At 40.5% G+C, this 17,611-nt stretch overlaps 1 protein-coding gene across 3 annotated transcripts in view; it reads right to left on the reverse strand.

Moving 5' to 3' along the window:
• LOC135548031 (ephrin type-A receptor 5) overlaps positions 1–17,611 on the reverse strand; it is a 115,870-nt gene that overhangs the window by 60,941 nt on the left and 37,318 nt on the right. For 2 of the 3 annotated variants that reach the window (XM_064977226.1, XM_064977227.1), the window contains exon 5: positions 16,176–16,278. In XM_064977226.1, the coding sequence (XP_064833298.1) occupies positions 16,176–16,278 (103 nt within the window). Of the gene's footprint in view, positions 1–16,175; positions 16,282–17,611 lie in introns of all 3 variants that reach the window. The other variant, XM_064977225.1, reaches the window with a different exon arrangement.

A 17,611-nucleotide genomic window follows, 5' to 3' on the forward strand; every position in this document is an offset into this window, starting at 1 on the left:
AGTAGACAGGTAAAACACAGAAACAGTAGACAGGTGAAACAGTAGACAGGTAAAACATAGAAACAGTAGACAGGTGAAACAGTAGACAAGTAAAACACAGAAACAGTAGACAGGTGAAACACAGAAACAGTAGACAGGTGAAACACAGAAACAGTAGACAGGTAAAACACAGAAACAGTAGACAGGTGAAACACAGAAACAGTAGACAGGTGAAACACAGAAACAGTAGACAGGTAAAACACAGAAACAGTAGACAGGTGAAACAGTAGACAGGTAAAACACAGAAACAGTAGACAGGTGAAACAGTAGACAGGTAAAACACAGAAACAGTAGACAGGTGAAACACAGAAACAGTAGACAGGTGAAACACAGAAACAGTAGACAGGTAAAACACAGAAACAGTAGACAGGTGAAACAGTAGACAGGTGAAACAGTAGACAGGTGAAACAGTAGACAGGTGAAACACAGAAACAGTAGACAGGTAAAACACAGAAACAGTAGACAGGTGAAACACAGAAACAGTAGACAGGTAGACAAAACACAGAAACAGTAGACAGGTGAAACAGTAGACAGGTGAAACAGTAGACAAAACACAGAAACAGTAGACAGGTAAAACACAGAAAAACACAGAAACAGTAGACAGGTAAAACACAGAAACAGTAGACAGGTAAAACACAGAAACAGTAGACAGGTAAAACACAGAAACAGTAGACAGGTAAAACACAGAAACAGTAGACAGGTGAAACACAGAAACAGTAGACAGGTGAAACACAGAAACAGTAGACAGAAACAGTAGACAGGTGAAATACAGAAACAAACAGGTAAAACAAACAGTAGACAGGTAAAACACAGAAACAGTAGACAGGTAAAACACAGAAACAGTAGACAGGTAAAACACAGAAACAGTAGACAGGTAAAACACAGAAACAGTAGACAGGTGAAAACAGAAACGGTAGACAGGTAAAACAGAGAAACAGTAGACAGGTAAAAACAGTAGACAGGTAAAACACAGAAACAGTAGACAGGTGAAACACAGAAACAGTAGACAGGTAAAACACAGAAACAGTAGACAGGTAAAACACAGAAACAGTAGACAGGTGAAACACAGAAACAGTAGACAGGTAAAACACAGAAACAGTAGACAGAAATACAGAAAGGTAGACAGGTAAAACACAGAAACAGTAGACAGGTGAAACACAGAAACAGTAGACAGGTAAAACACAGAAACAGTAGACAGGTGAAAACAGTAGACAGGTAAAACACAGAAACAGTAGACAGGTGAAAACACAGTAGACAGGTGAAACACAGAAACAGTAGACAGGTAAAACACAGAAACAGTAGACAGGTAAAACAGAGAAACAGTAGACAGGTGAAACACAGAAACAGTAGACAGGTAAAACACAGAAACAGTAGACAGGTAGACAGGTAAAACACAGAAACAGTAGACAGGTGAAACACAGAAACAGTAGACAGGTAAAACACAGAAACAGTAGACAGGTAAAGAAGTAGACAGGTAAAACACAGAAAAAGTAGACAGGTAAAACACAGAAACAGTAGACAGGTGAAACACAGAAACGGTAGACAGGTAAAACAGAGAAACAGTAGACAGGTGAAACAGTAGACAGGTAAAACACAGAAACAGTAGACAGGTAAAACAGTAGACAGGTAAAACAAAGAAACAGTAGACAGGTAAAACACAGAAACAGTAGACAGGTAAAACAGTAGACATGTGAAACACAGAAACGGTAGACAGGTAAAGAAGTAGACAGGTAAAACACAGAAGGTAAGACAGGTGAGAAGTAGACAGGTAAAACAGTAGACAGGTAAAACACAGAAACAGTAGACAGGTAAAACACAGAAACAGTAGACAGGTAAAACAGTAGACAGGTGAAACACAGAAACAGTAGACAGGTAAAACAGTAGACAGGTGAAACACAGAAACAGTAGACAGGTAAAACACAGAAACAGTAGACAGGTGAAACAGTAGACAGGTAAAACACAGAAACAGTAGACAGGTAAAACACAGAAACAGTAGACAGGTAAAACACAGAAACAGTAGACAGGTGAAACACAGAAACGGTAGACAGGTAAAACAGAGAAACAGTAGACAGGTGAACAGTAGACAGGTAAAACACAGAAACAGTAGACAGGTAAAACAGTAGACAGGTGAAACACAGAAACAGTAGACAGGTAAAACAGTAGACAGGTAAAACACAGAAACAGTAGACAGGTAAAACACAGAAACAGTAGACAGGTGAAACACAGAAACAGTAGACAGGTAAAACACAGAAACAGTAGACAGGTAAAACACAGAAACAGTAGACAGGTGAAACAGTAGACAGGTGAAACAGTAGACAGGTGAAACAGTAGACAGGTGAAACAGCAGACAGGTGAAACAGTAGACAGGTGAAACAGTAGACAGGTAAAACACAGAAACAGTAGACAGGTGAAACAGTAGACAGGTAAAACACAGAAACAGTAGACAGGTAAAACACAGAAACAGTAGACAGGTGAAACAGTAGACAGGTGAAACAGTAGACAGGTGAAACAGTAGACAGGTAAAACACAGAAACAGTAGACAGGTGAAACAGTAGACAGGTAAAACACAGAAACAGTAGACAGGTGAAACAGTAGACAGGTAAAACACAGAAACAGTAGACAGGTGAAACAGTAGACAGGTAAAACACAGAAACAAACAGGTGAAACAGTAGACAGGTAAAACACAGAAAACACAGGTGAAACAGTAGACAGGTAAAACACAGAAACAGTAGACAGGTGAAAAACACAGAAACAGTAGACAGGTAAAACACAGAAACAGTAGACAGGTGAAACACAAAACAGTAGGACAGGTAAAACACAGAAACAGTAGACAGGTAAAACACAGAAACAGTAGACAGGTAAAACAGTAGACAGGTAAAACACAGAAACGGTAGACAGGTAAAACAGTAGACAGGTAAAACACAGAAACAGTAGACAGGTAAAACACAGAAACAGTAGACAGGTAAAACACAGAAACAGTAGACAGGTAAAACACAGAAACAGTAGACAGGTGAAACAGTAGACAGGTGAAACAGTAGACAGGTGAAACACAGAAACAGTAGACAGGTGAAACACAGAAACAGTAGACAGGTAAAACACAGAAACAGTAGACAGGTGAAACAGTAGACAGGTGAAACAGTAGACAGGTGAAACACAGAAACAGTAGACAGGTGAAACACAGAAACAGTAGACAGGTGAAACACAGAAACAGTAGACAGGTGAAACACAGAAACAGTAGACAGGTAAAACACAGAAACAGTAGACAGGTGAAACAGTAGACAGGTAAAACACAGAAACAGTAGACAGGTAAAACAGTAGACAGGTAAAACACAGAAACAGTAGACAGAAACAGTAGACAGGTGAAACAGTAGACAGGTAAAACACAGAAACAGTAGACAGGTGAAACAGTAGACAGGTAAAACACAGAAACAGTAGACAGGTAAAACACAGAAACAGTAGACAGGTAAAACAGTAGACAGGTAAAACACAGAAACAGTAGACAGGTAAAACAGTAGACAGGTAAAACACAGAAACAGTAGACAGGTGAAACAGTAGACAGGTGAAACACAGAAACAGTAGACAGGTGAAACAGTAGACAGGTGAAACAGTAGACAGGTGAAACAGTAGACAGGTGAAACACAGAAACAGTAGACAGGTGAAACACAGAAACAGTAGACAGGTAAAACACAGAAACAGTAGACAGGTGAAACAGTAGACAGGTGAAACAGTAGACAGGTGAAACACAGAAACAGTAGACAGGTAAAACACAGAAACAGTAGACAGGTGAAACAGTAGACAGGTAAAACACAGAAACAGTAGACAGGTGAAACAGTAGACAGGTAAAACACAGAAACAGTAAACAGGTAGAAACAGTAGACAGGTGAAACACAGAAACAGTAGACAGGTAAAACACAGAAACAGTAGACAGGTAAAACACAGAAACAGTAGACAGGTAAAACACAGAAACAGTAGACAGGTAAAACACAGAAACAGTAGACAGGTAAAACACAGAAACAGTAGACAGGTGAAACAGTAGACAGGTGAAACAAAAGACAGGTGAAACAGTAGACAGGTAAAACAGTAGACAGGTAAAACACAGAAACAGTAGACAGGTAAAACAGTAGACAGGTAAAAAAACACAGAAACAGTAGACAGGTAAAACACAGAAACAGTAGACAGGTAAACAGAAACACAGAAACAGTAGACAGGTAAAACACAGAAACAGTAGACAGGTGAAACACAGAAACAGTAGACAGGTAAAACAGTAGACAGGTAAAACAGTAGACAGGTAAAACGCAGAAACAGTAGACAGGTGAAACAGTAGACAGGTGAAACAGTAGACAGGTGAAACACAGAAACAGTAGACAGGTGAAACAGTAGACAGGTGAAACACAGAAACAGTAGAAGGTGAAACAACACAGAAAAAGACAGAAACAGTAGACAGGTAAAAGACAGGTAAAAACAGTAGACAGGTGAAACACAGAAAAACACAGAAAACAGTAGACAGTAGACAGGTAAAACACAGAAACAGTAGACAGGTAAAACACAGAAACAGTAGACAGGTAAAACACAGAAACAGTAGACAGGTAAAACAGTAGACAGGTAAAACACACAGAAACAGTAGACAGGTAAAACACAGAAACAGTAGACAGGTAAAACAGTAGACAGAAACAGTAGACAGGTGAAAAGGAAACAGTAGACAGGTGAAACACAGAAACAGTAGACAGGTAAAACACAGAAACAGTAGACAGGTAAAACACAGAAACAGTAGACAGGTAAAACACAGAAACAGTAGACAGGTAAAACACAGAAACAGTAGAGGTAAAACACAGAAACAGTAGACAGGTAAAACACAGAAACAGTAGACAGGTGAAACACAGAAAACAGTAGACAGGTAAAACACAGAAACAGTAGACAGGTGAAACAGTAGCAGGTAAAACACAGAAACAGTAGACAGGTAAAACACAGAAACAGTAGACAGGTAAAACACAGAAACAGTAGAAGGTAAAACACAGAAACAGTAGACAGGTGAAACACAGAAACAGTAGACAGGTAAAACACAGAAACAGTAGACAGGTAAAACACAGAAACAGTAGACAGGTAAAACACAGAAACAGTAGACAGGTAAAACACAGAAACAGTAGACAGGTAAAACACAGAAACAGTAGACAGGTAAAACAAGAAACAGTAGACAGGTGAAACACAGAAACAGTAGACAGGTGAAACACAGAAAAGTAGACAGGTGAAACAGTAGACAGGTAAAACACAGAAACAGTAGACAGGTAAAACACAGAAACAGTAGACAGGTGAAAAAACACAGAAACAGTAGACAGGTGAAACACAGAAACAGTAGACAGGTAAAACACAGGAAACAGTAGACAGGTGAAACACAGAAACAGTAGACAGGTAAAACACAGAAACAGTAGTAGACAGACAAAACAGTAGACAGGTGAAACACAGAAACAGTAGACAGGTGAAACACAGAAACAGTAGACAGGTAAAACACAGAAACAGTAGACAGGTGAGAAACAGTAGACAGGTGAAACACAGAAAACAGTAGACAGGTAAAACACAGAAACAGTAGACAGAAACAGTAGACAGGTGAAACACAGAAACAGTAGACAGGTAAAACACAGAAACAGTAGACAGGTGAAACACAGAAACAGTAGACAGGTAAAACACAGAAACAGTAGACAGGTAAAACACAGAAACAGTAGACAGGTAAAACACAGAAACAGTAGACAGGTAAAACACAGAAACACAGAAACAGTAGACAGGTAGAAACACAGAAACAGTAGACAGGTAAAACACAGAAACAGTAGACAGGTGAAACACAGAAACAGTAGACAGGTAAAACACAGAAACAGTAGACAGGTAAAACACAGAAACACAGAAACAGTAGACAGGTAAAACACAGAAACAGTAGACAGGTAAAACACAGAAACAGTAGACAGGTAAAACACAGAAACAGTAGACAGGTAAAACACAGAAACAGTAGACAGGTGAAACACAGAAACAGTAGACAGGTAAAACACAGAAACAGTAGACAGGTAAAACACAGAAACAGTAGACAGGTGAAACACAGAAACAGTAGACAGGTAAAACACAGAAACAGTAGACAGGTAAAACACAGAAACAGTAGACAGGTGAAACAGTAGACAGGTAAAACACAGAAACAGTAGACAGGTGTAAAACACAGAAACACAGAAACAGTAGACAGGTAAAACACAGAAACAGTAGACAGGTGAAACAGTAGACAGAAACAGTAGACAGGTGAAACAGTAGACAGAAACAGTAGACAGGTAGACAGGTAAAACAGAGAAACAGTAGACAGGTGAAACAGTAGACAGGTGAAACAGTAGACAGGTGAAACACAGAAACAGTAGACAGGTAAAACACAGAAACAGTAGACAGGTAAAACACAGAAACAGTAGACAGGTAAAACACAGAAACAGTAGACAGGTGAAACACAGAAACAGTAGACAGGTAAAACACAGAAACAGTAGACAGGTAAAACACAGAAACAGTAGACAGGTAAAACACAGAAACAGTAGACAGGTAAAACACAGAAACAGTAGACAGAAACAGTAGTAAAACACAGAAACAGTAGACAGGTGAAACACAGAAACAGTAGACAGGTAAAACCCAGAAGCGGTAGACAGGTAAAACCCAGAAGCGGTAGACAGGTAAAACCCAGAAGCGGTAGACAGGTAAAACCCAGAAGAGGTAGACAGGTAAAACCCAGAAACAGTAGACAGGTAAAACACAGAAACAGTAGACAGGTAAAACACAGAAACAGTAGACAGGTGAAACAGTAGACAGGTAAAACACAGAAACAGTAGACAGGTAAAACACAGAAACAGTAGACAGGTGAAACAGTAGACAGGTAAAACACAGAAACAGTAGACAGGTGAAACAGTAGACAGGTAAAACACAGAAACAGTAGACAGGTAAAACACAGAAACAGTAGACAGGTAAAACACAGAAACAGTAGACAGGTGAAACACAGAAACAGTAGACAGGTAAAACACAGAAACAGTAGACAGGTAAAACACAGAAACAGTAGACAGGTAAAACACAGAAACAGTAGACAGGTAAAACACAGAAACAGTAGACAGGTGAAACAGTAGACAGGTAAAACACAGAAACAGTAGACAGGTAAAACACAGAAACAGTAGACAGGTAAAACACAGAAACAGTAGACAGGTAAAACACAGAAACAGTAGACAGGTAAAACACAGAAACAGTAGACAGGTAAAACACAGAAACAGTAGACAGGTAAAACACAGAAACAGTAGACAGAAACAGTAGACAGGTGAAACACAGAAACAGTAGACAGGTAAAACACAGAAACAGTAGACAGGTGGTAAAACACAGAAACAGTAGACAGGTAAAACACAGAAACAGTAGACAGGTGAAACAGTAGACAGAAACAGTAGACAGGTAAAACACAGAAACAGTAGACAGGTAAAACACAGAAACAGTAGACAGGTGAAAACAGTAGACAGGTAAAACACAGAAACAGTAGACAGGTAAAACACAGAAACAGTAGACAGGTAAAACACAGAAACAGTAGACAGGTGAAACACAGAAACAGTAGAAAGGTGAAACACAGAAACAGTAGACAGGTAAAACACAGAAAACACAGAAACAGTAGACAGGTAAAACACAGAAACAGTAGACAGGTGAAACACAGAAACAGTAGACAGGTGAAACACAGAAACAGTAGAAAGGTGAAACACAGAAACAGTAGACAGGCGAAACAGTAGACAGGTGAAACACAGAAACAGTAGACAGGTGAAACACAGAAACAGTAGACAGGTAAAACACAGAAACAGTAGACAGGTAAAACACAGAAACAGTAGACAGGTAAAACACAGAAACAGTAGACAGGTAAAACACAGAAACAGTAGACAGGTGAAACAGTAGACAGGTAAAACACAGAAACAGTAGACAGGTGAAATACAGAAACAGTAGACAGGTAAAGACAGGTAAAAACAGTAGACAGGTAAAACACAGAAACAGTAGACAGGTAAAACACAGAAACAGTAGACAGGTAAAACACAGAAACAGTAGACAGGTAAAACACAGAAACAGTAGACAGGTAAAACACAGAAACAGTAGACAGGTAAAAACAGAAACAGTACAGGTAAAACAGTAGACAGAAACAGTAGACAGGTAAAACACAGAAACAGTAGACAGGTAAAACACAGAAACAGTAGACAGGTGAAACAGTAGACAGGTAAAACACAGAAACAGTAGACAGGTGAAACACAGAAACAAGACAGGTAAAACACAGAAACAGTAGACAGGTGAAACACAGAAACAGTAAACAGGAAAAGACAGAAACAGTAGACAGGTAAAACACAGAAACAGTAGACAGGTAAAACACAGAAACAGTAGACAGGTAAAACACAGAAACAGTAGACAGGTGAAACAGTAGACAGGTAAAACACAGAAACAGTAGACAGGTGAAACAGTAGACAGGTAAAACACAGAAACAGTAGACAGGTAAAACACAGAAACAGTAGACAGGTAAAACACAGAAACAGTAGACAGGTAAAACACAGAAACAGTAGACAGGTAAAACACAGAAACAGTAGACAGGTAAAACACAGAAACAGTAGACAGGTAAAACACAGAAACAGTAGACAGGTAAAACACAGAAACAGTAGACAGGTAAAACACAGAAACAGTAGACAGGTAAAACACAGAAACAGTAGACAGGTAAAACACAGAAACAGTAGACAGGTGAAACAGTAGACAGGTAAAACACAGAAACAGTAGACAGGTAAAACACAGAAACAGTAGACAGGTGAAACAGTAGACAGGTGAAACAGTAGACAGGTGAAAACAGTAGTAGACAGGTAAAACACAGAAACAGTAGACAGGTGAAAACAGTAGACAGGTAAAACACAGAAACAGTAGACAGGTAAAACACAGAAACAGTAGACAGGTGAAAAAGACAGAAACAGTAGACAGGTAAAACACAGAAACAGTAGACAGGTGAAACAGTAGACAGGTAAAAACAGAAACACAGGTAAAACACAGAAACAGTAGACAGGTAAAACACAGAAACAGTAGACAGGTAAAACACAGAAACAGTAGACAGGTAAAACACAGAAACAGTAGACAGGTAAAACACAGAAACAGTAGACAGGTAAAACAGAAACAGTAGACAGGTAAAACACAGAAACAGTAGACAGGTAAAACACAGAAACAAACAGTAGACAGGTAAAACACAGAAACAGTAGACAGGTAAAACAGTAGACAGAAACAGTAGACAGGTAAAACACAGAAACAGTAGACAGGTAAAACACAGAAACAGTAGACAGGTAAAACACAGAAACAGTAGACAGGTAAAACACAGAAACAGTAGACAGGTAAAACACAGAAACAGTAGACAGGTAAAACACAGAAACAGTAGACAGGTGAAACAGTAGACAGGTAAAACACAGAAACAGTAGACAGGTGAAACAGTAGACAGGTGAAACACAGAAACAGTAAACAGGTGAAACACAGAAACAGTAGACAGGTGAAACAGTAGACAGGTGAAACACAGAAACAGTAGACAGGTAAAACACAGAAACAGTAGACAGGTGAAACAGTAGACAGGTAAAACACAGAAACAGTAGACAGGTGAAACACAGAAACAGTAGACAGGTAAAACAGTAGACAGGTAAAACACAGAAACAGTAGACAGGTAAAACACAGAAACAGTAGACAGGTAAAACACAGAAACAGTAGACAGGTAAACACAGAAACAGTAGACAGGTAAAACACAGAAAAACACAGTAAAAACAGTAGACAGGTAAAACACAGAAACAGTAGACAGGTAAAACACAGAAACAGTAGACAGGTAAAACACAGAAACAAGACAGGTAAAACACAGAAACAGTAGACAGAAACAGTAGACAGGTGAAACACAGAAACAGTAGACAGGTAAAACACAGAAACAGTAGACAGGTGAAACAGTAGACAGGTAAAACACAGAAACAGTAGACAGGTAAAACACAGAAACAGTAGACAGGTAAAACACAGAAACAGTAGACAGGTAAAACACAGAAACAGTAGACAGGTAAAACACAGAAACAGTAGACAGGTAAAACACAGTAGACAGGTAAAACACAGAAACAGTAGACAGGTAAAACACAGAAACAGTAGACAGGTAAAACACAGAAACAGTAGACAGGTGAAACACAGAAACAGTAGACAGGTAAAACACAGAAACAGTAGACAGGTAAAACACAGAAACAGTAGACAGGTAAAACACAGAAACAGTAGACAGGTAAAACACAGGTAAAACACAGAAACAGTAGACAGGTAAAACACAGAAACAGTAGACAGGTAAAACACAGAAACAGTAGACAGGTAAAACACAGAAACAGTAGACAGGTAAAACACAGAAACAGTAGACAGGTGAAACAGTAGACAGGTAAAACACAGAAACAGTAGACAGGTAAAACACAGAAACAGTAGACAGGTGAAACACAGAAACAGTAGACAGGTAAAACACAGAAACAGTAGACAGGTAAAACACAGAAACAGTAGACAGGTAAAACACAGAAACAGTAGACAGGAAAAAACACAGAAACAGTAGACAGGTAAAACACAGAAACAGTAGACAGGTGAAACACAGAAACAGTAGACAGGTAAAACACAGAAACAGTAGACAGGTAAAACACAGAAACAGTAGTAAAACACAGAAACAGTAGAAGGTAAAACACAGAAACAGTAGACAGGTAAAACACAGAAACAGTAGACAGGTAAAAAACAGTAGACAGAAACAGTAGACAGGTGAAACACAGAAACAGTAGACAGGTGAAACACAGAAACAGTAGACAGGTAAAACACAGAAACAGTAGACAGGTGAAACAGTAGACAGGTAAAACACAGAAACAGTAGACAGGTAAAACACAGAAACAGTAGACAGGTAAAACACAGAAACAGTAGACAGGTAAAACACAGAAACAGTAGACAGGTAAAACACAGAAACAGTAGACAGGTAAAACACAGAAACAGTAGACAGGTGAAACAGTAGACAAAACACAGAAACAGTAGACAGGTAAAACACAGAAACAGTAGACAGGTAAAACACAGAAACAGTAGACAGGTAAAACACAGAAACAGTAGACAGGTAAAACACAGAAACAGTAGACAGGTAAAACACAGAAACAGTAGACAGAAACAGTAGACAGGTAAAACACAGAAACAGTAGACAGGTGAAACACAGAAACAGTAGACAGAAACAGTAGACAGGTAAAACACAGAAACAGTAGACAGGTAAAACACAGAAACAGTAGACAGGTAAAACACAGAAACAGTAGACAGGTGAAACACAGAAACAGTAGACAGGTAAAACACAGAAACAGTAGACAGGTAAAACACAGAAACAGTAGACAGGTAAAAACAGAAACAGTAGACAGAAACAGTAGACAGGTAAAACACAGAAACAGTAGACAGGTAAAACACAGAAACAGAAACAGTAGACAGGTGAAACACAGAAACAGTAGACAGGTAAAACACAGAAACAGTAGACAGGTAAAACACAGAAACAGTAGACAGGTAAAACACAGAAACAGTAGACAGGTGAAACAGTAGACAGGTAAAACACAGAAACAGTAGACAGGTAAAACACAGAAACAGTAGACAGGTAAAACACAGAAACAGTAGACAGGTGAAACAGTAGACAGGTAAAACACAGAAACAGTAGACAGGTGAAAACAGAAACAGTAGACAGAAACAGTAGACAGGTAAAACACAGAAACAGTAGACAGGTGAAAACAGGTAAAACACAGAAACAGTAGACAGGTGAAACACAGAAACAGTAGACAGGTAAAACACAGAAACAGTAGACAGGTAAAACACAGAAACAGTAGACAGGTGAAACAGTAGACAGGTGAAACACAGAAACAGTAGACAGGTGAAACACAGAAACAGTAGACAGGTAAAGCACAGAAACAGTAGAAGGTAGACAAACACAGAAACAGTAGACAGGTAAAACACAGAAACAGTAGACAGGTAAAACACAGAAACAGTAGACAGGTAAAACACAGAAACAGTAGACAGGTAAAACACAGAAACAGTAGACAGGTAAAACACAGAAACAGTAGACAGGTAAAACAGTAGACAGGTAAACACAGAAACAGTAGAAACAGGACAGGTGAAACACAGGTGAAACAGTAGACAGGTAAAACACAGAAACAGTAGACAGGTAAAACACAGAAACAGTAGACAGGTGAAACACAGAAACAGTAGACAGGTAAAACACAGAAACAGTAGACAGGTAAAACACAGAAACAGTAGACAGGTAAAACACAGAAACAGTAGACAGGTAAAACACAGAAACAGTAGACAGAAACAGTAGACAGGTAAAGCACAGAAACAGTAGACAGGTAAAACACAGAAACAGTAGACAGGTAAAACACAGAAACAGTAGACAGGTAAAACACAGAAACAGTAGACAGGTAAAACACAAAACAGTAGACAGGTAAAACACAGAAACAGTAGACAGGTAGACAGGTAAACACAGTAGACAGGTAAAACACAGAAACAGTAGACAGGTGAAACAGTAGACAGGTAAAACACAGAAACAGTAGACAGGTAAAACACAGAAACAGTAAACAGTAGACAGAAACAGTAGACAGGTAAAACACAGAAACAGTAGACAGGTAAAACACAGAAACAGTAGACAGGTGAAACAGTAGACAGGTAAAACACAGAAACAGTAGACAGGTAAAACACAGAAACAGTAGACAGGTAAAACACAGAAACAGTAGACAGGTAAAACAGTAGACAGGTAAAACACAGAAACAGTAGACAGGTAAAACACAGAAACAGTAGACAGGTGAAACAGTAGACAGGTGAAACAGTAGACAGGTAAAACAGTAGACAGGTGAAACAGTAGACAGGTAAAACACAGAAACAGTAGACAGGTGAAACAGAACACAGAAACAGTAGACAGGTAAAACAGTAGACAGGTAAAACACAGAAACAGTAGACAGGTAAAACAGTAGACAGGTAAAACAGTAGACAGGTAAAACAGTTGACAGGTAAAACACAGAAACAGTAGACAGGTTTAAAAGTAGACAGGTGAAACAGTAGACAGGTAAAACAGTAGACAGGTAAAACACAGAAACAGTAGACAGGTAAAACACAGAAACAGTAGACAGGTAAAACACAGAAACAGAAGACAGGTAAAACACAGAAACAGTAGACAGGTAAAACACAGAAACAGTAGACAGGTGAAACACAGAAACAGTAGACAGGTAGTATTAGTATTAGTATTGTTGTAGCAGCAGGCTAGTCATAGTGACTGTTGGTATTGTTGTTGTCAGCAGCAGGCCAGTCATAGTGGCTGTTGGTATTGTTGTTGCCTGCAGCAGGCCAGTCATAGTGACTGTTGGTATTGTTGTTGCCTGCAGCAGGCCAGTCATAGTGACTGTTGGTATTGTTGTTGCCAGCAGCAGGCCAGTCATAGTGAATGTTGGTATTGTTGTTGTCATCAGCAGGCCAGTCATTGTGACTGTTGGTATTGTTGTTGCCTGCAGTAGGCCAGTCATATTGACTGTTGGTATTGTTGTTGCCAGCAGCAGGCCAGTCATATTGACTGTTGGTATTGTTGTTGCCAGCAGCAGGCCAGTCATATTGACTGTTGGTATTGTTGTTGCCAGCAGCAGGCTAGTCAAAGTGCTGTGACTGTTGGTGTTGTTGTTGCCAGCAGTAGGCCAGTCATAGTGACTGTTGGTATTGTTGTTGTCAGCAACAGGTCAGTCATAGTGACTGTTGGTATTGTTGTTGCCAGCAGCAGGCCAGTCATAGTGACTGTTGGTATTGTTGTTGCCTGCAGCAGGCCAGTCATAGTGACTGTTGGTATTGTTGTTGTGACAGCAACAGGCTAGTCATAGTGACTGTTGGTATTGTTGTTGCCAGCAGCAGGCCAGTCATAGTGACTGTTGGTATTGTTGTTGTCATAGTGAGCAGCAGGCCAGTCATAGTGACTGTTGGTATTGTTGTTGCCAGCAGCAGGCTAGTCAAAGTGCTGTGACTGTTGGTATTGTTGTTGCCAGCAGCAGGCCAGTCATAGTGACTGTTGGTATTGTTGTTGCCAGCAGCAGGCCAGTCATAGTGACTGTTGGTATTGTTGTTGCCAGCAGCAGGCCAGTCATAGTGACTGTTGGTATTGTTGTTGTAAGCAACAGGCTAGTCATAGTGACGGTTGGTATTGTTGTTGCCAGCTGCAGGCCAGTCATAGTGACTGTTGGTATTGTTGTTGCCAGCAGCAGGCTAGTCATAGTGACTGTTGGTATTGTTGCCAGCAGCAGGCCAGTCATAGTGACTGTTGGTATTGTTGTTGCCAGCAGCAGGCCAGTCATAGTGACTGTTAGTATTGTTGTTGCCAGCAACAGGCCAGTCATAGTGACTGTTGGTATTGTTGTTGCCAGCAACAGGCCAGTCATAGTGACTGTTGGTATTGTTGTTGCCAGCAGCAGGCTAGTCATAGTGACTGTTGGTATTGTTGTTGCCAGCAACAGGCTAGTCATAGTGACTGTTGGTATTGTTGTTGCCAGCAACAGGCTAGTCATAGTGACTGTTGGTATTGTTGTTGCCAGCAACAGGCTAGTCAGTGCAGGCCAGTCATAGTGACTGTTGGTATTGTTGTTGCCAGCAGCAGGCCAGTCATAGTGACTGTTGGTATTGTTGTTGCCAGCAACAGGCTAGTCATAGTGACTGTTGGTATTGTTGTTGCCAGCAACAGGCTAGTCATAGTGACTGTTGGTATTGTTGTTGCCAGCAGCAGGCCAGTCATATTGACTGTTGGTATTGTTGTTGCCAGCAGCAGGCTAGTCATAGTGACTGTTGGTATTGTTGTTGCCAGCAACAGGCCAGTCATAGTGACTGTTGGTATTGTTGTTGCCAGCAACAGGCTAGTCATAGTGACTGTTGCTATTGTTGTTGCCAGCAGCAGGCCAGTCATAGTGACTGTTGGTATTGTTGTTGCCAGCAACAGGCCAGTCATAGTGACTGTTGGTATTGTTGTTGCCAGCAGCAGGCCAGTCATAGTGACTGTTGGTATTGTTGTTGCTCTATGGTGGTGATATTGTCATGCAAAGTAACCTGTGCAGCGTGCGAGAAACAGGATATTGTCTCCGCCTCAGCTTCCTGTGAGGGTATTGTGGAACATCCATAGAATAGAATGACAGAAATCATCGTTGTATTAGTATGAGAACAGCCCCATCCTCCCATGCCGTTGCCAGACACACGGTAAAGCCTGTTAGTTCATCAGCTAACATAACACAGCATGACCAGAGTTACCTAAAACACTAAGACAGAGACACAGACAGGGACAAGGCAGGGGACACAGACAGGGACAAGGCAGGGGACACAGACAGGGACAAGGCAGGGGACAGAGACAGGTATACAGACAGGGACACAAACAGGGACAGGCAGGGAACAGAGACAGGGACAAGTTAGGGACAGAGACAGGGACAAGGCAGGGACAGAGACAGGGACAAGGCAGGGGACAGAGACAGGGATACAGACAGGGACAGGCAGGAGACAGGGACAAGGCAGGGGACAGAGACAGGGACAAGGCATGAGACACGGACAAGGCAGGGGACAGAGACAGGGACAAGGCAGGGGACAGAGACACGGACAAGGCAGGGGACAGAGACAGGGACAAGGCAGGGGACAGAGACAGGGACAAGGCAGGGGACAGAGACAGGGACAAGGCAGGGGACAGGGACAAGGCAGGGGACAGGGACAGGGACAAGGCAGGGGACAGAGACAGGGACAAGGCAGGGGACAGAGACACGGACAAGGCAGGGGACAGAGACAGGGACAAGGCAGGGGACAGGAGACAGGGACAAGGCAGGGGACAGAGACAGGGACAAGGCAGGGGACAGGGACAAGGCAGGGGACAGGGACAGGGACAAGGCAGGGGACAGAGACAGGGACAAGGCAAGGGACAGAGACAGGGACAAGGCAGGAGACAGGGACAAGGCAGGGGACAGAGACAGGGACAAGGCAGGGGACAGGAGACAGGGCAGGAGGGACAGAGACAGGGACAAGGCAGGGGACAGAGACAGGGACAAGGCAGGGGACAGGGACAAGGCAGGGTGAAAGAGATATCTTACCTTCCACTAAGCAGTAAGCCAGTCACCAGGGCCAGTAGAATAACCCCTACAGTGATGGCCACAACGACGATGGGGAACTGAGACCGGTCACTGGATGCAGCTACTGCTGGGGTAGGAAGACTGTTAGTGGGGAGCCTGACACATTACAGTCTATGGAGGTGCTATACAAAACAGTCTATATAGGTCCAATAATAAACAGTCTATAGGTACAATACTAAACAGTCTATATAGGTCCTATACCAAACAATCTATATAGGTCCTATACTAAACAGTCTATAGGTCCTATGCTAAACAGTCTATATAGGTCCTATACTAAACAGTCTATAGGTACAATACTAAACAGTCTATATAGGTCCTATACTAAACAGTCTATATAGGTCCTATACTAAACACTCTATATAGGACCTATACTAAACAATCTATAGGTACAATACTAAACAGTCTATATAGGTCCTATACTAAACAGTCTATATAGGTCCTATACTAAACAGTCCTATATAGGTCCTATGCTAAACAGTCTATATAGGTCCTATACTAAACAGTCTATAGGTACAATACTAAACAGTCTATATAGGTCCTATACTAAACAGTCTATAGGTACAATACTAAACAGTCTATAGGTGCTATACTAAACAGTCTATATAGGTCCTATACTAAACAGTCTATATAGGTCCTATACTAAACAGTCTATAGGTACAATACTAAACAGTCTATATAGGTCCTATACTAAACAGTATATAGGTACAATACTAAACAGTCTATAGGTGCTATACTAAACAGTCTATATAGGTCCTATACTAAACAGTCTATATAGGTACTATACTAAACAGTCTATATAGGTCCTATACTAAACAATCTATAGGTACAATACTAAACAGTCTATATAGGTCCTATACTAAACAGTCTATATAGGTCCTATACTAAACAATCTATAGGTACAATACTAAACAGTCTATATAGGTCCTATACTAAACAGTCTATAGGTACAATACTAAACAGTCTATATAGGTCCTATACTAAACAGTCTATAGGTACAATACTAAACAGTCTATAGGTGCTATACTAAACAGTCTATATAGGTCCTGTACTAAACAGTCTATATAGGTCCTATACTAAACAGTCTATATAGGTCCTATACTAAACAATCTATAGGTACAATACTAAACAGTCTATATAGGTCCTATACTAAACAGTCTATATAGGTCCTATACTAAACAATCTATAGGTACAATACTAAACAGTCTATATAGGTCCTATACTAAACAGTCTATAGGTACAATACTAAACAGTCTATATAGGTCCTATACTAAACAGTCTATAGGTACAATACTAAACAGTCTATATAGGTACTATACTAAACAGTCTATAGGTACAATACTAAACAGTCTATAGGTGCTATACTAAACAGTCTATATAGGTCCTATACTAAACAGTCT

Source organism: Oncorhynchus masou, chromosome 11 (assembly GCF_036934945.1).
Source record: "Oncorhynchus masou masou isolate Uvic2021 chromosome 11, UVic_Omas_1.1, whole genome shotgun sequence".
NCBI lineage: Eukaryota > Metazoa > Chordata > Actinopteri > Salmoniformes > Salmonidae > Oncorhynchus > Oncorhynchus masou.